The sequence below is a fragment of the Emydura macquarii genome, unplaced genomic scaffold (genome assembly GCF_026122565.2).
Source record: "Emydura macquarii macquarii isolate MOO-44397 ecotype Brisbane River unplaced genomic scaffold, CSIRO-AGI_Emac_v2 contig_312, whole genome shotgun sequence".
Classification (NCBI taxonomy): domain Eukaryota; kingdom Metazoa; phylum Chordata; order Testudines; family Chelidae; genus Emydura; species Emydura macquarii.
In genome coordinates, this window is record NW_027130449.1 from 12,240,418 (window position 1) to 12,265,051 (window position 24,634).

General features: G+C 51.7%; 1 protein-coding gene across 1 annotated transcript; it reads right to left on the reverse strand.

Moving 5' to 3' along the window:
• Positions 1–1,411: 1,411 nt before the first annotated feature.
• LOC137164745 (G protein-activated inward rectifier potassium channel 4-like) lies at positions 1,412–24,634 on the reverse strand. The gene is made up of 8 exons (XM_067565683.1): positions 23,724–24,634; positions 22,672–22,810; positions 21,243–21,376; positions 20,360–20,452; positions 19,663–19,886; positions 8,675–8,948; positions 5,947–7,201; positions 1,412–2,793 (listed from the first exon to the last, which is right to left on the reverse strand). The coding sequence occupies exons 6-8, from the start codon at positions 8,888–8,890 to the stop codon at positions 2,405–2,407; spliced, it is 1,860 nt and encodes a 619-aa protein (XP_067421784.1). The 5' UTR covers positions 8,891–8,948; positions 19,663–19,886; positions 20,360–20,452; positions 21,243–21,376; positions 22,672–22,810; positions 23,724–24,634; the 3' UTR covers positions 1,412–2,404.

A 24,634-nucleotide genomic window follows, 5' to 3' on the forward strand; every position in this document is an offset into this window, starting at 1 on the left:
CTGCTGTGAGATAGGCACACTCATGGGGGAGCCATTCCAGACAACTCATTTCTGCTTGCACAAAGATCATTCTAATCTGGTACTGTTAGCATCTGATCACCCCCAGACCAGGATTCACCTGTGTATTAATCTTTTCTTTCCCCCTCCCCCCACAACTGGGGTTACTCCTACTAATAAAAACCTTCTAACCCTATGATTGTGTGGATGGAAAAAGTGGCTGCTAACCTGCCTACTGAATATTACCTTTCCTACTTCTTTCAAAAGCAGGGAGATCCACCAAGTCTAAGTTTTATTTAGTTGCCCTCCACTGCCTGCAGGCATATTTTGGAGGTGGAGGGGAAGATAGATGATCAGTGGCTGGTGTGTGCACAGACTGCCAAATCTTTTCCTTTCCTGCAGCCTCCAGAACAATTAAATACTAAAACAGCTCAAGGTAAACCTGGGATCAGTGAAAGGAAAATAAGGTTCATTTTGGCTGATTGCATAAGAGCAGATAATCCCAGCCAGGAACATATGACTGAGATAATACCTTTAGCAATCTCTCATTTTATGAAATAATGGCAAAGGAAACAGATTAACCCACTTTCTATTCTGTTATGCAACTGCAGAGAGCTGCTCCCACTTCCCCCTCTTCATTTCTGCCTTTGTGAGGGCTGCAGGAGACAGAGAGAGTTAATCTGAACAGCTGCCCATGATCCTGCCCCATTTACCAAACTCTGTGTGTCATGCAGAGATGCCAACTATCTCATTTACATTTAGGCTGAGCAACAGGATTGTCATTAAAGAGGATGAAAAATATAACCTCATTCCCACTGATAACATGAGAGCCAGGACATGCACAGGCATGTGGAAGGAGCAGTACAGGGGAATTTGCTCCTTTTTAATGAGGTGGAAAGGGAAAGTCCTATTACTATTCATAGATGGAGGGAAATGCTAGAAGATGCTTCTGCTGCATCTTGGTGTTGTTGGAAGTGGGGTTGCATTCAGTGTTGCTCAGAACCAAATTCACAATGCTGGTGAAAGATGCCAGATTGCAGTGCTGGGGCCCAGCAGGTTCTGGTTATTCCTAGAATGATGCACAAGCTCTACTCCCCCCACTCCTATTCAAGGGACTCTGCTGATATTGCAGTATTCCCTCTCCATAACATCAAGCAATGACTGGCCCAGTGACAGCAGCTTTGGCTTTCCACCAGCTGACCCTAAGACCCTCTCTATGACTATAATGAAAGGACCAATGGTTATAAGGCACTGCTTAGTTCTCCCATGGTTGGATTTTGATGCTTTACAGCTGCGTACCAGCCCCATCTGAGTCCCGGGTACACCCCATATACACACACACTGCATATGCAAACACTGATACATGTAATGTGCCTACGTACAGACTCTCAAAATTCAGCTCTCTGTGGTTTAAGAGATTTTAATCGTCTGCTGAATTTTTTGTTTTTTCCGCATCCTTATTACAAAAGACTTTGCAAAAATAATTCCACTTAGCTGCAGCCAGAGCTGGAGACACTGGATGTATTCAGGCGGTAGGGACAGTGGTCTGAGGACGCAGGGCAGAGGGATACACCTTACAGAGAGAGAGTTCCATATGGCACTGTCAATATGAGACACTTCCATGGGAAGGACTGAGCTGTGTCTGGGGGAAGCACCAGCTGCAGGTCCCTACAGTACATGGCGTGGTGAGAGGAAAACACATTCAGACAAAGGGCTGCACACCCCTCAAAATGATGTGGTATAATGGGAACTGGAGAACATAAAACAGGGTTCCCCACCCCTCCCAGAAGCATTCCCTGGGGTGATGAAGGTGAGATGGCCCTAGTTTTTCATCATTTTTTCTCAAGTTAATTCTTGTCTCGTTTGACCCAATCTGCAGACTGGGGGTCTCTGCTAGACAGCTGCAGTCTGCTATAGCCTTGGAGTTAACAGACCCAGGCAGTAGAGACTCATGGTTGTAGATCCTGAGGTCTCAAGTTAGATTCCTGCTGTTTATGACCCAGCCCAGGGGCATCACGTTACACTAGCGGGGGTGGTGACATTTCCTCTACCATGACAGTCAATGGCTGATGAGCCCCTGGCCGTGTGGCCCACGCCCTAGTTCCACATTTCCCTGGTACCTTACCCCAGTCGGAAACAGTGGGAGCCACAGGGTTCTAGCCCCAGCGGCTGCCCCATAGCAAGGTAGCCTGGCAATAGCAGCAACACATCATGGGCCAGTATTGGAGAGGCGTAGCACAAGACTGGCTCCACCCCAGAGCTCCTGAAGACTTCAGCCGCACGTTCTGGTGGACTGGAGAGCAGCAGTGCATCTTCTCCCCCCCCCACTTGCAGCAAGGACGTCTCAGGATGCAAAGCAGCAGCCCTGCTCCTCGGGGCAGACAAGTGACCCCACTGGCGTCTCCTGTCACTCTTTTGGGGAGGAGCTCAGATTGATCTTCTGGTTCTGGAACTCGGCACTCCTCTCCTCCTCCATGATGTTGGGGATGCCCAGCCTGGCCAGGGTTTCCTCGCTGGCACCTTCATGCTGCAGGACGTCATTCAGCTCAGCTGAGAAGCAGGGATGCACCAGGTGGTCCCAGTACAAGCTCAGGGTGGACTGGTCCTGATGCTCCATCTCCTTCAATTCGTGCATCTCCTTGGCGCTGGTTGCTGGGGTCTGCACTTCGAATGTCTTTTCAAACCTGCTGTAGTCTACCCGAAAGGCTCCTTTCTCCAGGGTCATGCAGGGCTCGAAGCGGTATCCCCAAAGGATCTCGTCCTCTGTGTAAGAGGTCCGGGCTTGACATGTCATTCCTGCAGTGAGAAAGGAGCACATGCAGCCAGGACCATTAGCTGGGGAGTTTGTACTTCACTGCGCTGTTCAAAGGACACAGCATGAATACAATCCCTCATGCTTCACGGGCAGACGACAACTGTTGACTAATGGGGTCAGGAAGAAGCATTGCCTGGGGACAGGTTATCTCATAGCTGCAGGGTTTCTTGCACCTTCCTCTGAGCCAGCGGGTACCGGTTAGCGTTAGACACCGGATACTGAACTAGGTTAACCCCTGGTCTGAACAACCTGGCAATTCCTATGTGCCTGATCAGCCTCTGCATGGTAAATTTCCAGTGGTGAACGGCTATTTGAGCAGTTACTGAGGCATGTGAAATTGATATTTCAGGTCAGAATGACATCAGTGGGAGCCAGATAATCACCTGTATTAGCTAGTGCTAATCTAAGCATCAAAACCAGGACATTTAAAACTCACCTGGACAATACACTGATAAATACACAATAGGAAACCAATCCTGGGCTGGTTCCCAGGGCTATGGACTAGATGGAACCTAATGTGGGGCTCTTTCCTCAGCCCGTAGTTCGCTGTCAGACCTTTACAGATCGACAAGTTTTCCACATGTGTGCTTGTCTCCCCAGTGTGTCACCATGAAACTAGGCCAGAAAGACCTCCGGAGAATAGACTGTAGGGAACAATCCTGTCCTGCTCCCTGGGAAGGACTAGATCAGTAACACGGTGGGAGGGAATGCTTGGTCAATATTCTGCCACCAGATTGCGAGGGGGGATTTCCTTTCCCCTGACAGACAGAGGTGGGAAGGAAATCGTTCTGCAAATGCTTCTAGTGCCCCTGCTAGAGCAGATTCAGCTCTGGGCCTGTGAAATACAAATACTTCTGCCTTTAGAATGGGCCAGCCTGCTTTATAAGGCAGCAGGGTTATTCCAAATTTCCCCCTCTGATGCAGGAGACACCCAGGTCTCTCCACCACCCCACCCCCAACTTGCACAAGTTTGACCCGTAGGTGGGAACTGGCAGCTCGTGTGTTTAAATACCCGTGTCTGACTCTAGGGAAGCACAAGAGCTGAAGACCAGCAGGGGGAGCCCAAATCGACGAACTAATTTACCTGCCAGCTCGGAGGAGAGACCGCGAAGGAGCCGGGCAGAAGAGAGATTGAGAAATGGTGTCTGCTCCAGGAAATAGGTGCATGTGTGCATGGGAGTGAGCAAGAGCATATTTGGGGAGAGGCAGAGAAATTATAACAACAAAAATTAAGGGTTTTTCAAAGGGAGGGGGGGAAATGGAGCTTAACATCAAAATGAAAATTTCCTATCAAGCAGCTGGGCCCTGTCACATCAAATCGTCCGTCCGCACACCTGCAACTAACACAGTTCCAATGCAACCAGCCCCAAGCATTCAAAAATCACAAATCAGCCCCTTCTCTCAGAAAGAACATGAGACGGGCTTAAAAATAAAGAGATTTTAAAAAATAATCAATTTCTGGTTCCTTCTAGTTGCCTTCTGGGTTTGGAGGCTCTAGGGTTCACGTTTTCACGCTTTTCTCCACAACTGCGAGGGCTAGAAAATGTGTGTTTTATAAAAACAAACGCTGAGGTTCTCACATCATCTCATGATTCCAGAGTCGGGGGCTTTAAGAACCGTCCGTCTCCCTGCACCCAAATCAGGAGAGTTCACACTTCATTTCTTTCCAGTGAAAAGGGACAGGTGGGGAAGTTGTTGGTCTTGAATCAGACCAGTCTCTTTCACATTCATGTTAAGTGTTTGGGGAACATTTTCACCCTCCACTAGCTTCCTACCATTTTTAAGTGACGGTCATGCTGTTCAAAAGTGCTAGACTGACCCTTCTAGGTCCCTGGGGAATCCACAGAACAGGTACATAATGGACAGCCGGCTTCCTCCATCTCAGCTCAACAACAGGCTACAATCCAGAGCTGGAGAGACCTCTCCTTAAATGGGGAGAAGGGAGTTCAGTCTCCATGGCCCATTCAGTCCACAGCATTTTTGCTGAGATTCCCAGCAAGGAGGCGACTCAGTGCCAGAGGCGATGGTGCTTTCTGAAACGTAGCTCTGTCCCACTGATAAATGGGCTGCGCCATCACCTCACGTCGGCCTCCCAGCAACCATCAGCCGGCAGTGACCTTTGGTCACGCCTCACTACCCCCTGTGCCCAATTCATGCCAGTGACCTTGAGGGGAAAGGCTCAGTACCCCAGCCCTGATTCCCTGACCCATCTGGCTGATGAGCTTCTTCTGCCTCATTCTTTGCCTGCCAACGTGGCATCCTGAAAAGAGGCCAAGGGTTGACTGGGCCATGGGTCACGAACTCTCTTCTCACCCCTCAAGGAGCTTCCCTCCCAGTCAGGGCTGAGTCTTGTTGCACCAGCAGCCAGCTAGGGGCCAATACACCCGGTAGGGCTCAGAGCAGGGTGAACTGACAGGCTGCTGAAAATGGCTGCAGATGAACGGGCGGTGGCACCGGCGGTAATTTTCTTGTTAAAATTCCCGAGGCCGATACGGTGCAGAAGTAGAGCTGGGTGACTTTTTTTTTTGACTGAAATATTTTTTTTTTCAGTGGAAAAAAAAAAAAAGGTTGATTTTGGTGAGACAAACATTTTGTGGATTCGTGTCAGTTTCAGAATTGTTCATTCTGAAAACAAAGCCACAAGAGATTCTGAAAAACACCAACACAGTTGTGTTTTGACATTTTCAAAATGAAACATTTCGGTTCACGGCAACGTTTCGTTTTGAAATTTCCTTTACATTTATTTCCTTTAGATTTCCTGTACGTCTATTTTCCCCACCTGCCGACTCTGAGCAAGATACCAATGTCCTGCTCCCGCGGCTCAGACCAGCAGGTTAATACCACTTATCACCTCTGAGCTTTCCATCTTCAATGCACTTTACAGACCCTAAGGACATCACCCCCACCCAGCCAGCCTGTGAGACAGGGAAGGCTCATTGTCCTGGTAGGAGAGCTGAGGAGTAGAGATTGAAAGACTCTCCTGATGACAGAGGGAGGGAGGATTAGAACTGAGGAGTGTCCTGCCAGTGCTGTACCCTGACCATTGTGGCGGTCATTACCTGATAGTTTGTGGAAGGAGGGAAACACCTTCCCAAGCCCACCTGGGATCTGCTTGCCCTCCTCGGAGCACCTACCTGTAGCTTCCACGATGCCCTCAAGGATCACGATGATCTCAAACTGCTCCCGCTTCAGCAACTCTGCTGTCATCTCCCAGAAGGGGCTGTGGTCATTGATCACGTGGCAAATGATCTGCGGCTCCACCAGGAAGAGCCTGTCCTCCCCCGTGTCGTAGCCCAGGTTCAGCTCCGACTGCTCCAAGGGGATGAACTCCCCTTCCTTGGTTTGCCTGGATTTGATCAGTTTGGCCCTTATTTTCGCATCCACCATGTGGCTGTCCCGGAGGTCCCCGATGCGGAACATCAGGCAGAGTTTCTCGTCCCGGTGGGAGACAACGCACTTCTTGCTGAATATTAAGGTCTGGGCACGCTTCTTGGGCCTGGAGATCTTGACAAACATGCATCCTACCATGAGGGCATCAATCATGGACCCAACGATGGACTGGGCCATCAGCAAAATGACACCCTCCGTGCAATTGGCGGTCACGATCCGGGAGCCATAACCAATGGTCCTTTGACTTTCCACGGAGAAAAGTAAGGCAGATATGAAATTGTCCACATTCTCAATGCAAGGCTTCCACTCCGGGTCTCCTATGTGGTTGACGTCATCCCTGATCCAGGCATCGAAGAAGTATATGATGCCAAAGACCACCCATGTGATGATGTAGCACATCATGAAGACAAAGAGGAACCAGCGGTACTTGAGGTCCACGATGGTGGTGAAAATGTCCGAGAGGAACCTCTTCTTTTCCTGAATGCGGCCCAGATTCACCTGGCACTTGCCCATTTTGGTCACATAGCGCTGCCGCTGCTGCTTGTTGGCTGAGCTGAACTGCCGGTCGTCAGCCATGAGTTTGCAGCGACGGTTCTGAGGTTTCTCAGAGGGGGGCACCGAAACAACGCTCCGGGTGGGCGTTTTTTTCCGTGCCGAGTTGGGGATGTTGGGCACACTGAGGGCATGCCGTGGGTACCAGCGGGTGGTGATGTCCCGGAGCGGAGGCAGTGGATCATTGCGCGATGCCCGGTGGTACTTGGGCAGATCATCTGTGTTGATGGAGACACTGGGCCGGTGCCTGGCTGGCATCACCATGGCTGCGCTGGTCTGCTCCATCATGCTGAGTCTCCTCTGGAGGACTGATCTGTCATTGGGGATCTTTGAGTCACAGGACAGGGGGACAGAGTTTGACATCAGGGCATTTTTCTTTGCAGCTGCGGCGTCCGTTTGCTGTTGGCTCTCTTGTGACAGATCCACGGGGACGACCATCATTTCAGGCTGCCAGGGAAAAAAGAACCAATCAACAGAAATGCACGTCCCCTCTCCGCACCTCCGATTCCTCTCCCATCCTTTGTCTGGCTGGTCTTCATGTGTATGGCACAGCACCCAGCACAATGGGGCGCCAATCTCAGTGTTTCCTTAACACACACAATTATTAATACTGATGCTAAACTGAGTCCCCAGCTTCAGAGTTAATTAAAATTCTCAGCTCTGCCATAAAGCCTTTCCCAGCCCAGCAATGTCATCCGGGCAGAACAAGCAATGACTGGAGGCATGAGAAGTAGGAAGCAAAAGGCAAAGAAGGAAGGAGGGAAAACTGCAAGAATTTTGCTATTTAGGGCAAACTCATTGCAGGCGCATCTTTAATACTTGTACGGCACTTACATACCTCTTAGCCAATACACACGTTAGGTGCAGTAGACACCACATTAAGGGTATTATGCATCCGGTATTAATATAATATACGTAATAGAGAGACATTAGATAGAGTTAAGTGTTGGGAGTTACGTTAACTGAATGTATTGTTCTCTCTCTGCAATTCTGTTAACCCGTGATGTCAGGGATGGTATCCCTAACACTTTGCAAAGCTGAAGTCAGTTTTGGCATTAGAAAATAGGACATCTGACAAAGGCAAGACGCATGAATGGTGTGACCTAGCACAGGTTGGGATGTACCTCTGCACCCAACTGGTTTCGAATGTAGTATTCAAGGCACAGACGAGAAAAGTACAGAACAAAAGAACAAGTTAAGGATTAGGGTTATCACCTGGCGGGTTGGATTTCAGTGATGTGTACAGAATGTTGTAACTTGGAAAATCATATTCTAAATACTACAAGCTGAAATACTATCTTTAAAGCACATCTTTTGCAAGACAAGAGTTGCTTTCTGGAAGAGGGGGTATGTACACGTCTCCTTTTTGCATTGGACGGCTTTGTCTTTAGCCCACAAATTTGGCTAAATTCAGTAATTTGGTCCCACAAACGTTTTAAAGAATGAACAATTGGCTACACCATCTAGTCCATATATCACGGTCTTGGCTGCATCCGGTATTATTTGTATAGCACCCTTCCGCCAAAGGGCTTTGCAACCATATGTGTCTATATAGCATCGCTGAAATGCAGCGTCTGCTTGGGAGCCGCAGCACAGGACAGGAAGTGAAGAACAACAACCCTGTATCTAGCTGACACGGCAGTGGGCTGGCAGTGGAGGTAAATCGAGTGAGGCAGAATGGAATCACCCATGCTGTAGCGAGAACCCCTCAACTCAAAGAGCGGGGGAGAACCAAAGGCCAAGGCTGTCCCATTGTCTACCTTCACATCTACACCGGGACAGGAGTGAGCAGGGCTCAGCAGGATTGTTTCGGGAGACGGGGCGGGGCGGGATTTGTCCTCCACCTACATCAGGCAGGGCTGCATGTCCAATGGAGGTGCCCTGCCTCACCATGCCCTTTCGTTACAGAAGCGACCGTACCTTCTGAGGGAAGGCTCCGTATCTGCTGGTGTCCGTCGGGGGCCGGGGCAGGTAGGCAAGCATGTGCTTGGCAGTGGGAGTCTGCACGGGGGGGATGGAGTTCCTCCGGCTCCGAGGCTCTTCATACTTCAGCCGGCAGCCGCTGATGTTGTTGTGGACACAGAGCCCATTGTCCTGCTGCAGCTCCAAGCTGCTGCTGGCGACGGGCAGCACCATGGCTGAGCCGGAGGGGCGGGCCTACCCCAGGGCTTTGCACCTTCTCCGGTGGGGAATCCTGCACGGGAGAACACAAAGAGGGGGTGTTATTTTAACCAGCCAGCGGGGCAGTTCACTGCCCAAGCCCCCTCACTATCAAGGGGGCTGGGGTCCCCATTCCAGACAGTAGCACATGCCTGTCTCCAGCATAGAGGGGAGCCATCCTGGCTGGGCAGCATCCAGGTGATTACCTCTGAGCATGGCTTAGTGTTGCAGAGACACCCTTGCCCTGCTGACCAGAGCTGGGTGCACCGAAGTGATGTAACAGGCTATCCTCACCGGAAGTCCCATGAGGCAGCCTGCTCTCAGAAGCCATCCTGCCCAGACAGACAGACTCCAGAGAAGCCCCTGAACGTGCAGATGCTAGTATCTGAACCCAACATTCCTGAGCGATGGGGAAATTCAGCTGGTCTTTCTGTCTCTATCTAGCTACTTCTGTAGCCCTCGTCACTGCAATATGTAAGTGCCTCACAGAAATCAATGGGTTTATCCTTGCAATCCTGCCCCCGGGAGATAGGGAAGGATTGTTATCCCCATCCTGAAGATGAGGAACTGAGGCCCAGAGAGGATAAGTGACTTGCCCAAGGTCACAGAGGGAGTGTGGGGCAGAGCTGGGAAATGAATCTACATCGGAGTCCCAGTCACTTGCTCCAACTGCTAGACCACAGTCCCTTGCAGCCTCCACCATGATTTGCTGGAGATTGCTGAGTCTCTCCCTGTAATCACTACAGGCGACAGAAGCACAGATACCCTGGGACACCTCAGAGGGGCCTGGTTCTCAGAGGGTAGGCCCTCGCCGCTTTCTGAAAAACAGCTCCTTTTAAGGAGCCTTCAGTGGGAGGCCCAAAATCTCTTAATCACTTTGGAAAATCTTGTCCAGCTACAACTTTGCGCAGCACTGACTATTCCAGAGATGCTAGATTTTACAAAGACCAGGGTAACGAGCGACCACCAGCCAGGATTATGATGAGAGACATCCAAGGGGGGAGGGAAAACGACTGCCAATGTTGCTACTGCCCATCGTAATTCAGTGCTGTAGCAGAATGTGGGTGGAGCTGGTGCCGGGCATAGACAAACTGCATTGGAAGAGATTCCAAATAGGAGCATCTGTAAGTAGCCTACAAGAGGGGGCTGAAGTAACACAGGAGGATCCCGGCAGGAGAAACCACCCAGATATCCAGCTTGCCATTTTTACCTTCTTCTGCTCTGAATACACCTGCTTTAGGCTGGGGAACTCGGAAGCATCAAATCCAATTAAGGTCCCAGCAAAGGTCAGCTTGAAAGGTTAGACTGTAGTGTGCCTGGGCCTGTCAGTGCAGGCGGCCCCTGCCGCAGAGAAACCAGCTGTTTGGAGAGTTGGCTTACAAGTCTCATGGTCCTCTCCAAAAGGGCCCTCCCCACTTCTCGTCTGCCAGCTCCCCAATGGGAACGGTGACTCCCAAGGGCTAGGCGCCTCATGGAGAACTTTAGACATGGCTACGTCTGGGTTCCTCCCCACTGTCTTAGGGTTAGTGGGGACCACTGCATGGAAAACGGGGTCGCCGCTGCTCTGCTCCTGTCCTCGGAGGACACAGCCCTCTGTGGGTGACATCACAGTTTGCTGCTGCAGAGCTGACAATGACATCACACACGGAAGGACACACGGTCTCAGCTGCATGGGGAGAACATTAAGCCGCCGGTGAATCCTTGAGCAGAACAAACTCCTGAGTGGCAAAGCCTCCCTCTGCTGGTGATGGTGCAGCTCAGAAGTGAAGTTCTTGTAAAAGTTTCCATGAAGTGGGAGTGGGATTTGCAGGGGGCATTAGCTAGCGCTGCTCTGCCATGCCAAGGAGAAGAAGAAATTGCTCCCTGGAGTTAGACAGACATGACTTGGTGTCCTGGCCTCAGTAACCCACCGCCTAGGTGCAGTGAGAGGTTATGCAAAGCCTCCATCCTCCTTCGAGCTGAAAACGATGGATAAATGTGTAAGTTAGACAGCGTGAATCGGTGTGAGAGTCACTCGTTGGGTGTCATGCTCCCCAGTTAACCCAGACCCTATCATCAAAGTAACCACAGCCATTTCCGTTGGCCAGGCACTGGGAAAGAAGGTCCATCCAGCTGACAGGGCTGTGGTGTCAGGATAGCAGTGATTAGTTTTCAAAGGGAATTCCTGCCGACAGCTGTGTGACATTTTTTAGCTAAAACATTTTTGGGCATTTTGCAGACTCAGCAACACCAGAATGTTTTGCAAATTCACATTGGTTTCGCCAAATTGTCCATTTAGAAAAACAAAACAAAATCCAACAAACCCAAACCATTCTGATTTTACGTTTTCAGAATGAAACATTTTGGCATTTCATTTCGAAACGACTTTTCCTTTAAACAATTCTAATTTTTACTGAAAATATTCAAAAGCATTTGAAACCAATAAAAACCAAAACACAGACATTTTGGTTTTGCCAAAATGAAATGTTTTGTTCCACCTGAACAGAGGTGGGTTTTTTTCCCTTCAATCTTTCAATGTGCCAAAATATTTCAAAACTTTCCATTTTTGGTCCAACCTGAAGCTTCCAGCCCACGTGGCACCATCTACACTGCTATTTTTAGCCCCCTAACCTGAGCCCTGCAAGTCCGAGTCAATGGACCCGGGCTCTGAAACTTGCTCCTGGTAGGTTTTTTTTTTTTTTTTTGCAGTGTAGACACCCTAGGTGCCCAACTCTCTTTAAAAAAGGGGACTTAAGCACCTCAGTCCCTTATTTTCTTCAGAAAATGTTACTCTGGGCCTTTTCCCACCAATGTTTTGGTCTAGTCTCTGCCTGGGGAGCCCTAACACTTGCCCTCATCTCCTCTGCGCACGCGCAAAGGCTGCAGAGCCAAAGCTCCCCAGAAGACCTCACTGAAATCCACCATTAGTTCACCCCTCATGCTGCTGCCCAGTGATAATAACATGGAGTATCTGTCCTCAACTCCGAGGGAGTAAGCCAAGCCTCAGATGAACTGCAGACTTTTCATTAGCACAGAAGCAGCATCTTGCGCAAGATTCAGACACAATCTGGGCCGGGGGTGGGTGGGTGGGTGGAGGACAATGTGGGGCTCAGAAATGGATTAACAAAGGAAGACATAAATCCCCAGCAAATCAGGCTTGTCATTCTGCATGATTGCTTTGGTGGAGAAAGAAAAAAGGACAGGCCATTCATTACTGACAGCCCCACTATTTGCCCAAAGCCACCGGTTTAAAAAAAAAAAAAAAAGAAGGGTTTCATTGATAGAAAACATCCCTCTAAATCCTTTGCCAGCATTAGTGACGTCAATGGAGCCACAGAGCTTTGTCCTGGGATCACGTTTCGCTCACTACAAAAAGTTGTGTTTATTTTAACAGTGTTTCATAGAAAGGGAAGTTGGGCGCAGCCCATACTGCTACTTAGAAATACAAACAGCATCCCGGAGAGCAAGAAAAATGTCAGGGCAAGCAGGTCACAATGGCTTTGGCACTTCATCCTAGGTGAGAACTGCAGGGTTTGCTTACATTTCCTCCCACCTGAAAGCCTTCCAGCTACAGAAGCATGTTTGCTCGTACCAGTTGGCAGAACTATTTTAACCTGGAACTACCTAACATTGGACATAACACAGTGGTTCCCAACCTTCTCTGTCTGTCTATGGTACACATACAACACCCATTACTGTAGTATCTGAGCACTTCACACCCTTTACTGTGAGAGGCAAAGAGGTACCACACCCCTGCAAGGTAGAGAAATGCTATTATCCCTGTTTTAACAATGGGAAACCGAGGCGCAGAAAGGCTAAGTGACTTGCCCAAACAGGAACATGAACCCAGATGTACCTAAATCCTAGGCTAGTCCCCAAACTAATGAACCATCCTTTTGCTCTTTCCCACACTGTGACCCCATGTTACAACAGAAAAATGTTTCAAGGATCCTCTCCAGAAAAAAAAAGAAAGGGCCATAAAGAATGAAAGGACCTATAGAGTGAGCTTAAAGCATCCACAGAGCACTATGGCTTTTACCAGAAACACAAGTGTAACTCTTTTGGCTTCACAATTCTGTTTTGTAGCCGTGCATTCTGGGATTGCAGAGCTGCTATCCAATTACCAAGAGACCTTTAAGCTATCACATTCTAAAGGAACTAAAGGTGAAATTGCAGAACTACTAACTGTGGAATGTAACCTATCATTTAAATCAGCTTCTGTAACAGATCACTGGAGGATAGCTGATGTGATGTCAGTTTTTAAAAAAGGTTCCAGAGGCAATCCCGGCAATCACAGGCCAGTAAGTCTAACTTCAGTTCCAGGCAAACTGGTTAAAACTATAGGAAAGAACAGAATTATCAGACACATAGATGAACACGATTTGTTGGGGAAACTTGGAGAAAAGATGAACATTTTTCAAAATTTCCCACAAAAAATAATGCGTATTGTTTGACCAGCTCTGCTTCCATGGTTTATACCGGTTCATATCACTGCAGACTGAAACTGAGAGGCCAGTGGAACTGATGGAGATATTGATGCTAATTCCTTTAAATTCTTTCAATAAAACAGCGGCTCTGGCCACTTGAGATTTTTAAAGATCCCAAGAAAATTTTCAGGAAAGATGAGGGTATTAACCTCTGTCCTGGGCAAATTAGAGCTCTGCTTCATGCAAATCCTGCGAAGTTTCAGTTGGGTACAGGCTGCTTCTTCATTCCACCATTGTTAGCTCTTCAGGGCACCACCCCATCAGCAATGCTGCCAGGGAAGAGTCACTTCAAAGGCAATGAAGAACACAGCCACGGGAGTTTGGCCCTCGGGACAGAAAAAGGAAGAAAGGTTCAGTTCAGATGCTTTTCTGAACCTCTTTGGGCTGCAGACCGCATGGGACTAGGATCCCTTGGGAGGCTTCCAGCACTCCCTGATTTCAGCCAGGTCTGAAAAGCCACAAAAGAACATTCTCCTCTCTTTGTAATAATGAACTGAATAGTGGCCAATAATCCCTCGCCCTTCGTACATGGATCTCCGGGTGTTTTTACAGACACTGAATAATTCAGCCTCACACCAGCCAGGCCATGGCTACCAACAGGTATTATTGCTTTCATTTCACAGACAGACACAGACAGAAGACGTGACTTGCCAACACCATGCAACAGGATCAGTGGCAGAGATGGGGAACAGAACCCAGGAGTCGACTCCCAGCCACCACCTTACTCTGACCAATTAGACTTTACTCCCTTCCAAGAGCCCTCCCTCCACTGGACCCCACTGCCTTCCAAGAACGGGAAATAGAACCCAGGAGTCCTGACTCCCAGCATTCTGCTCTAACCACTGGGAAACACTATTTCCCTGAGAACATCCTCTCTGATTGGTTTTCCATTGCACCCAGCACCATGGAGTTGAGGCTATGCCGTACGTCTGCTCCCAGCTGAAACCAGGCAGCACGGGTAGACTAAGAGAGCCAAAGAGCCAAGCGGACAGGTGGCTGATCTCATGCCCGCTTACATGCCAGGCGCTTTGGGTCTGGTTTTGAATCTTGCATTGAGGATCCTCCTCCCCCAGCCACGTGTGTTAGGATAACAGATCTGAGGCAGAGGTAGGACGCGGAGTTTGGGCTGGGAGGCCGGGACATGCAGTGCAATACCAGATGGCTAAGCCAATTACGTGACATGATGGCATTGCACGAGCTGTGAAAGCAGGAGGCGACTCCCCTCCCCGAGTGCTTACTGTGCCCACCAAGGCACGGGGGCCTTCCCCAGCAGCTGCTCTCAGGTCTGACAGAGGCAAAGAGCGGGCAGAGTCTGGGAATCTGTGGTTTGGCTCAGGGTTTGCCCTGGCAAATGCTTCGATCCTAGTCCGCACACTAATGCGCCTGCTGTGCTGAGGGACAGGCCCCACGGCAGAGCATTCCCACACTGCAGTGATGGGCACTGACACACAAAGCAAGCCAGACAGGGCTGGGCACGGGTAAAATGGGGAGGCGCACGGCTTAATAACCAAGTCCTGATCCTGCAAGAGCTGCACACGGACAGAGCCCCATTCACCTCGGTAGGAACCCATCCTCCCAGAGCTCAGGGCAGGATCGAAGCCCTAAATAAGCAGATGCTATTTCTCCATTTAGCGAGAGAGAAGAAAAAGTAAAGAACCTTCTCCCTTTCCTTCTATTTTCTGCTCTCACAATCATCCACCCTCCCTCTTCCCAAGCCACAGGTACCTGTGGCACAGACCCTAACCCCGTCACAGGCCACATCTCCATCAGGGAGCTGGCACTAGCGTGAATTCCCCATGTAGACATATTACACCACTGCAACTTGAAACTGCATCTACATGGAGGGGTTTGCACTGGGGTAAAAACGCCTCATGTCGACAAGCCGAGTGCTCTTGCAATCTGCACCACAGCTGGGGAATTTAGTCCATTTTCATGTTTGCAAATTGGCCGGGAACAGACCGGGAGGGGCTCGGATTTGTTTGCTTTTCAAAATCACGAGAGGAAACTTGTGTAGGAGCTGTGTGACTGGTCAACTGAATCACGTGTGTTTGCTTCTCTTCCCTGACTGGATGAGCTGAGCTTTCGTAAACCTCCCCCACCCAAAATGGATTTCATACTGCGATTAAGCGAATCTCAGCCCCTGGGCCCAAAATTCACCTGCAGCCAAAGATATTTGTGAACGTGAATAAAAAGAAGAAGAGGTGAAAGATTAAGGATGGCCAACAAATATCCTGGAGTCATTTCTCTCCCACTGCTTGCCCATCGCTGGGTGTGGGTGGGAGGAATGGTCTCTCAGGCTTTGGCATGGGTAGTTTATCTCAGAAATAATTTTCAGCCTGAATTATTTCCCTCCTCCAGGCTGCAGTGGCCAGCTGAGAACAGACATGTGCCTGTTGCACGGGGGGTGGCCATATTTGCAAAAGAAATAGAAGCAGAAGGGGGGCGCTTTTCAAAAGAATCGAAGGGCTCTAGACGCTCCAGTCCCCTTAAAAGGGGTTCTGTGCACTCCCAGTGAAAGGCACCTAAGGGATTTTGGAGCATTTTGGAATGTCCTTTCCAAAGCTTCAAACGATTCCTCTCTTTTTAAGAAGATTTTTTTTAAAAATCCTGTAGCTGCATCTCCTGCCAATACTTTTAGCACCTCGATGTGTGGAAGTTGTGCATGCAATGCCTGCAATAGACAGTGCAGGTGACTTAGGGGCACGTATTTTTGTGCACCGTTTAACACACCAGGTGTTCACAGACACATGTGAGGTTAGGGCTGGTGAAAGAGACTGGAACTGACATCCCTCAAGCCTGTGCCTCCTTTCCCAGGCCCGCTAGGGAAGCAGCTGGGCAAGCGTGGCGCACACATCACTCGGGAATGTGCCCCTGGTCTCCCTGGTTCGGAAAGGTCACGCTCTAGGGGCCAGAGTGGCAACAGCCTGCACTGCTGTAATGTCATTTTCTTGTGAAAATTCAGCCTCTAGGGCTGTCAGACGGCTGTGTGGCCTAGTGGATAGAGCACCGGACTGAGAGTAAGGAGACCTCAGTTCCTGCTTCTGCCCCTGACCGACTATGTGGCCTTGGGCAAATCACTTCACCTCTCTGTGCCTCTGTTTCCCCTGCCCCCGCTTTGAGGGGCTGCTGTAATCCAAGGGCTTGTCTGGACGAACAGGCAGTGCACGGCAAGCTGGGGTGTAAATCTGCAGTGGACTAGCCCGCTGCACACTTGTGGTCCACATGGACCCCGCCGCGGTGCGCGAATAGTTCCCGATCTGAAAAGGGAGTAACTCAATGCACACCAGGGACTGTTAGTGTACGGCAACAGGGTCCACAGACACTCAGCGCGGCAGGCAAGAGCACTGCAGATTTACCCCCGGCTTTCAGAGCACTAACGGTTCATCCAGACAAGCCCCCAGCGATACCATCCATCCAGCTCTAACCTGCACAAGAGGATTACTGCTAACAGGGGGTTACCCGTCTGAAATGTCACTTGTGCACACAACTCGGTCAATGACCTACAGAACACCGTGGACACTCTGAGCTAGACAAACCTGCCTTGTCTCCCTTGAGGGAGTCCACCACATTCCCGACAGAGCCCTGAACACAGCCCTGTATCTGGTCTAACCTCTCACATACACCCCATCGCTGAGGCCCTGAAGCACTGGTGTGTGTGGCTCTCTTGATTCACACAGAGGTGTCACTGACATGCCACTTACTAGGACTCATCACACTGAGTCCCAGATCTCCACCCACCCAGAGCCAGAGGCCAAGGTAACTTTGGGTCTCCATGCTGGGTGGGAGGGGGCCATTGCTCTTGTGAAGAGAAGGCGATTTCTCTGCCTCTGATAGGGTCATGCTCTCCCCGGCTGTATCAACCCTGCCGGGCAGGGCTAAGGAGTAAGATGGAATGGCCCAGAATTAGCACCACATGTCAGGGGTTTAAATAAGAAATTCCCTGGGGGCAAAAGTGGTGCCGATCCCACTATGATGGCGGCATCCTGCTCCCCTCCCTGGACCAAAGGGTCTCTAGATTCAGGGTATTTTCCCAGAGCAAGACATAAACTTGTCCAGCAAAAAGGATTCTCACTCTAAGTCCCTTTGCTGAGGGGCATTGCCTCCTCCTGTTTAAGAGAGCTGGCCCCGAGCGCCTCTGTGGAACACCTCTCCCCTCATGGGACGGGGGCTTGTCCCAGGCTGAGGAGGATGCTTTGCGAGAGCCTCCGGTCCCAACACTGGTGGCAAGCAGCTGTGCTGGGCAGCGGACTGACTCACTGGCATGGTGGCTTAGCCCTGTCTGTAGCAGAGGCTTCCACTCTGGCATACCGCATGGTGCTGCCTGTCCTGCCTGCCAGAGAGCCAGCAAGCCCGCAAGGAAATTCAAACCAAGCCAGAGGACATCACTGTCCGTCTGTCTTGGGACTCACAGGGCCCCATTTCACAGTAGGGCCTGAGCACCTCACAATCATGAATGCATTTATCCTCCTAGTGCCCCTGTGAAGTCAGGGCAGTTGACTGCATGGTACGGATGGGGAATGGAGGCACAGAGCAGCTAAGTGACTTGCTGCCTACTGGTTACTAATGGAAGCCCTTCCCCATTGCTGCTTGGCTGGATTGCTGCTGGGTTCGAAATACAGCCATTTAGTGAGGAGTTGCCGTACCAGAAAATGGTTCATCTAGCTCTGTCTTGTCTCCAATGGTGGTCAGCACCAGAAAACCCCAGACAAATGTTTTCCTGATCCCAAGTGCTATCTGTCTAAGGTACTTATCTAGCCCACATTAAGATGTGAACACATCACAGTCATTAATATATCACGACACCTCTGTGCGGTAGGGAAGTGCCCATTTTACAGATGGGAAACTGAGGCACGGAGGAGCTAAGTGACTTGCTCAAGGTCACACAGGAAATCTGTGGCAGAGCAGACAATTGACTCTGGATCTGCTAAGTCCCAGGCTAGCACCCTACCAATTGGGCCACCATGCCTCTATGGTACTGATCAGTTTATGCCTGAAGCATGAGGATTGACAGCCTTTGTACATTTCTCTCCCAGCTAGGGGCAGATTTACCTGGAGTTGCTATTTAGAATTCCTCCCATGGTCAGAGTCACCCCACAGCTGGAAACCCAGGATTGGTAAGGGAGCTGGGTTTGTTTTTCCGCCAGCCACATTCTGTCATTCCAGTGTGGATGAACTGGGCCCCGGTGTATATTTGGGGAAGGATTCTAGGCCACGTGTAACATGGGAGGCGAGACACAAAATTGCAAACTTCATGAGAAAAGAAGAAACTGCTGCCACCCTGGCTCAGTCTGTATCTTACACGGCTGTCATGGGACATGCGTGGGAGCTGCGCCCAAGCCCAGTATCCGTCTGTGCTGGGTGTCTGGACAGAAGCAGCCGGCTTTGTTCAAGTCCTTGCTCTTCCCCGCTATACTAAATGAAGTGGTGGGCCACGAGCTGCTGGGGTCCAAGCCAAGTTTGCCAGCCTGCAGAGTCCTTCAGAACCCAGCAGGCCAGCCCTTGGCAAGGTGAGCTCCACTGGTGTCTCTTGAATCCATGCTAACTCTGAGCGGGGTCCTGCAGCCTGTGTCTGGCAGAGATTCCGGGGGGATTCTAGGAGAGTTGGCCTAACTCTGCACCCCACTCAGGCCAGGCACTCAGCACGCACTCAGACAGGCAAGGGAAGCAGCAGCGCTGAAGGCAGAAATGAACAAATGGGGGAATTTCGGGTTTTGCTCACCAGTGTGGTTTTGGATGAGAGCAGTTTGGGCCCCAGATTGCAGGGGGCAGATAGATGGCCCTGGCTCTGCTCTTCCTCCAGGCAGCAGCCAGTTTACTTTAGCCGCCCATCAATTCCAGACAATCCGTGTCCATCCGACACACGATCAGATGCTGCCGAGTGGCCGGACAGTTTGACACTGGAGCACCTGGCACAAGCCTTTTGTGTAAGTGGCTCGCAGGGTGATGCCGCCGGCTTAACAACATCCCTGCTGCACCGGGCCACGCAAACCACTCTGCCTTGCCAGCAGACCCCACTTCCGATGCATCGTATTCCTCTGACTTATCCTGAGTACCCCAATCGCTTTGTGCAGCTCCCTTCCCCAGACTCCCATTGCAGAACAGATGAATATTACAGATCCGCTTGAGTTTTCAGAACAGAGGCCTTCAGGCATTCATCTTGGAACCTTCCCCTTGGGACACATTTCTCTGGATTGGTGTTAGCCAAGAGAACCCCTGTGGTAACCATGCAATAGCAGCTCAGAGCCCACAGCCTGCCGATTTCCTGGGAAGCAATGCACCTACCTCATCTTTCCCGCCGCGTGGCAGGAACAGGTGAGCCCAAGATGTGCACCCCCTCTCCTTCCAGCTGACTCTCCCGCCGACCTTCCGAACGCAATCCGGCAAGATTGGGCCAGCCTAGTGTCTGGAATCCCATTGGCCTCCACACATCTTCCCAGCCGTTCTGGATGCAAATCCTCTCGCAGCATGCAGGGTAAGGGAGCTCAGCATCAGCTTCCAATCCCGTTCTGGGAGAAGAAGGTCACCCGTTAATCTGGCTCAATGACATGCAGATTTACCTCAAGATGATTTAATCAGGAAGGCTTGGGCAAGGAGGAGACAGGCTGCCTGCGAGACGCTGGAGCCTGCAGGGTTAATCTCCCAGCACTTCTGCTCCACTGTGTGCAGCACACAGAAGGGAGCTTCCCTTACCCCCAGCTCTGAGCTAAATTTTTGCTGCCGCCCCCAAGGAACCGAGCCCGGCTCTTCCCAGCACCACACTGACAGACAACCGGCAGGCGGAGGGGATGAGAGGGCTTCTCTCTAAAGCCCTGGGATAGGGACACCTGGGTTCTACTCCTGAGACGTCAATTATTATTTGTCCTGTGGTGGCACCTACCGGCCCCAGTACGGATTCAGGGCCCCCTTGTGCTCAGTGCTGCACAAACATTGGGACAGAGTCTCTCCACCCCCCCCCCGTGCACCGGGGGATAACACTTACCGTCCAGCAGGACTGCAGCGCTCAGCTCACTCCTACATGTGATGCCCCGGAGGGTCCTTGGGCAGAAGGTGCTGGAAAGGAGAGGGACACGGACTGGCGGGAAAAGAATCATTCTTAGGTTTCTAACGGGCTCAAACGCCATCGGCATGGCAGCAGAGCCCGGCCACCCGCACTGGGGAAGGGGTTACCCGCTCAATCCTGCCACTCAGCTCCAGTGTTCCCCGAAGGGAGCACTATGTATTCAGCCCCCGAGGAGCCTTGGTCAGGATGGGCGACTCCAGAACACCAGCTGCGACGCAGACACAGAGGAAGGCACGGTGACCCCAGGAGCTCACAGTTCATTTAACAAGCCAGAGTCAGACAGGGGCCGGGGGGAGCGGAGCGATGGCGGTGCCAGTACATGGTCCAACCACATGCATAGCTGGGGCAGTGCCTGGCCCTCTGGGAAGGACAGGAAGGGATTCCCCAGCTCTAACAGGGATTTCCCCAATGGCGATTTTCCCCTGCTTTAATATTCATGATGCCACCCATCTCTGTCGTTAGGTAGGAGGTGTCAGATATTGCTAGCAAACACAACCCCTCATTGCCCCCAAAAGCAGCGCTCATCGTGTGCATAAACACAGAACAGACATTTTCTGGCTGTTGCATTCAAACGTGACTCTTTAGCATAGGCTTGTCCAGCGACTCCGCTAATGATTCAGGACTAAAAACACATCGTTGTGTTCTTTGGCAAAGGTGACTAACAGCTTGCAACCTACCAATACCTCTTCAGGGCCGTGTAAGCTAAGAGGGCTGTTAAAAGCAGCCACATGCTACATTTAAACCTAGTTCCCTACAGAGAGAGGGTTAAAAATAGCAAAGGTAGCATCCTGGTTATAAATACCTGCTTAGTCAGTGCCTTTCACGGCGGGAGGGTTATTAATACTGTACAGTTTAATCCGTTTTAGTAACTTGCAGTCAGAGTTCAGGTAAACCATGTCTGAAGACATCAAATTCAATCTTCATTTACAGGGCAGTCTGGAAAACAATAGTTTCCCCCCTGGTTAATACCTTCCTGGTATGTTTAAACCTACCCTCCAAAACCATAAGTCGGAGTCCTGCCCACACATCGGGATCACCGTGCTGGAGGAGGCAATGGGAGCAGATGATAACAGAGCTGGGTAACACACTTCCCAGGAAGTGACAGTCCTGAATATTCTGCTGCAGGGGGACAGGGCCTGGACATAGAGGCTGTCAGTTCAAGTTCTTCCCACTGGAAGTCGCCAGCACCGTCTGCTGAGCTGCCTGGGCGAAGTGAAATCCAGATCCAGAGGGCAGGTGCTGGCCTCCCAAACCCCTTGGCATGGCTGGCAGCCCCGAGGTCAGAAGGGGCCAGGGAGCCCGGACCTCGCACCAGAGGGGTACCTTCGGGTTAGGGATGGGCCACGTGAGCAAGGGGCAGGGGCAGGAGGAGGGAGCGGGGACTTGCAGTGCCGTTGCCTGTGCTGGGACTGTCCCATGGGTGCAGAGGGATTCAGCGTTCTGGCCAGTCACCTCCCAGCAGCGCGGCCGTGACCCAGGCTGTGATGCCCATGGCAGAGAGCGACTCAGCCCTTGCTCTCAGATGTAGTGCGGTGACAGCTGGGGGGTTTGGCACCCCCTGCGAAGAGCCCTGACCCAGAGTGGCGGGAGTCTCTGGCAGACATCCAGAGGGACCCAGCCCGTCCCTCTCCCCATCCAGTGCTGCCCCCACGCACACTTGGGGTCTTAGGACATTTGCTCTAACCGAACGGCTGCCCAGCCCAGGCCCCATGGTCCCGGGCCAGAAGACATGCAGAATTTCCTTCCCGCAGGATTAGAGCGGCCCCAAGTCACGCATCACAAATTGGGCACAGACCCGGGCAGAGCTAAAGACGGCCACGGGTGCCCTGCGCCGGTCCTGGAGAATGTCAGGCCAGCTTCCTTATATCTGCCCCAGGGGAATGCCGAAGGCACCTTTTGGAGGAGGGAGACAGTTGGAGGATGGTTCTGTCGCTCTGGCCAGTGATTACCCTCTTCTCCCCGGGTCCCCGCCTGCCCCTGAGCTCAGAACGGTGGAGGGGGCTACAGCACTGCGGGCGATGTCCCCCGTGACACAATAGGGGCCGTGGAACACACCTGGAGCAGGGGAAGCCTGTTTCTCTCCATTTGTCAGCGAAGTGCAGCCCAAAGCGGCTAGGCCAGCCCCTCTCTGCGGGCGTGGTCGGGTGCGTGAGACGAAGGGGAGGCCGGGAGCTAAATGTCAAGGCTGCGAATGACGCAACAGGCACCGAACGACCCCCAGTCCCCTTTACCTCTCTGCGCGGCCGGGGGACACACCCTTGGAGCTGATCTGTCCGCCCACGTCCTTGCGATCACAAGCAGAGCAGAAAACATCGCATTGCATTGGCATGGAGAGTTTGCTTGGGAACTTCATGGTTCGGTGCCTTTGATCTGTCGGGCAAAGAATACAAGGGACTTTGTGGAGAGCCTCATGGGGCCTCTTCAGACCCTGACTGTGCCCAGAGCCCTTGGGGAAGGCAGGGGCTGGCAGCAGCTTCTGCTCCCCAAGGCGCTCCTGAGGGGCAGGATTGGAGCATTTGGCTCTCAGTAGAGGTAGGGGCTGGGGACGGGCCAGAGCCCGTGTGGCCCAGAGGAAAGGTTCCAGGAGACCCCAGTTAAACAGCCCCTTCTCTCTGGGGTTTCAGGTTTGGTTTGTGCAGTCTAAAGAGCCCCAATAAACCAACCCCCAGCACAGCCTCTGGCCACGTTCCCTGCATGGGGCATAGCCCTTCCACAGCAGACACAGAGCTGTCCGTGAGCTTCTAGGGAACAGCAGCTCCTCCCCCCCTCAGATGGTTCTGATCTTCATTGAGCTCAGCTGCACTTAATGACATCCCAGCTGGGCAGCATCACCCTGGACTGACGCTGAGAACTCCTGCAGGGATTTTACTCCCCTTCTCCCCCAAAACACGTGCCATTGTTGGCGCCGTGCTCCCTGACCCCCTGGGTCTGCCCATCAGCCGGGGAAAGGCATCTCTGGAAGACCCGGACTCCTCCTCCAATCCCAGCTGTGCCTGCGCTTTTTGAGCCAGTGACAAAGGCTGGGCTCTTCAAAAAGGCCTGATGGAGTTTGCCTCCCAAATCCCACTGAAATTTACCTTTAGGCTCCTTTGAAACCCCCTGCCCCCAGTGGCTGGGGGAAACGGCTCCCCCATTGCTGACTGCAGTGGATGGAAAAGCTGCACTCCCCTAAGACAGCCTGGTCTGTTTTCCCACTGACACGGCCAGTCGTTTCGGCTGTGGACTCCCATGGGAGCAGAGGGGATTCAGCCACAGCAAGAGTTCAGGTTGGAGGACTACGCACAGGCGGAAGTTGCTGCAGTTTATGGCACACCTCACAAGCCAGGCAGAACGATGAGCTCCACGTCCCCTAGCCATCTCCTCGCCTCATTGCATTGAACGCCGGAGAGCAAGAACTGCTGCTCAGCCCACAGTGCCACACACTGGCCAAGAGCCAAGCCTCTGACTCCAAGTTTTCCTCTGACATTAAACAGCAGGTGCGGGTGAAGGAACAGGGAAGCAGCAGTGCTGACAGTGGAGAACAAAGAGAGCAAAGAAATGCTTCCAATGAGGTTAGAGAACACAGCTTATTTACTCAAAGCATTAAACTGGCAATAGTTCAGACAAACACATTCCGATGCCCCCGGGTTTTTTTAAACGCACACCATACTTCGCTGGAGAGATGCAGGTGTCAGCCCGAGGCTGTGTTACTGCTGAGGTTTCAGTGCTCCAGCACAGCGATCTGGAGCATGAAAGGCGGCGGGAAGGGTCATCGATCCTCTCCACCCCCATTGGCACAGCCCCTCAGCGGAGCTCAGTCGCCGCTTGCATAAATGCCAAGCTCACCCGACGACATCACACTGGTCCCAGCCGAGGGGCAGGCGCACTTGGCGCTGGGCTTTCACAGAGCTCCCATTGAGGTACCGACGTAAGTGACCGGCCGGTCTAAGGAGCTCGGCGCGCTGGGTGCTGATCACACAATGGGCGCTGCCGGGGACTGAGCATTTTAGAAAATCTCACCCCAGGGGTGGGTGTTGAGCCCTTGAATATCCAACCATTTCCCAGCTAAACCAGCCTGGTTTTCCTCTGGGGATTTCTGCAGCACAAAGGCCTGACCCTGCGAGATGCTGCAGGCTCTGCAACCGGCCCACGCCACCTCACAGTGTCAGGTCCTAAAAAGCAGCCAAACACAACACGGGAGCCAGTCCTGGGGCT

Coding starts and splice junctions, on each gene's coding strand:
- LOC137164745 (XM_067565683.1), bottom strand. CDS start 8,890: ATGGTGCTGCCCGTCGCCAGCAGCAGCTTGGAGCTGCAGCAGGACAAT. Junction 7,202..8,674: donor ACGGAGCCTTCCCTCAGAAG/GTACGGTCGCTT, acceptor TTTCCCTGGCAG/CCTGAAATGATGGTCGTCCC. Junction 2,794..5,946: donor GGGCATCGTGGAAGCTACAG/GTAGGTGCTCCG, acceptor TTCTCACTGCAG/GAATGACATGTCAAGCCCGG.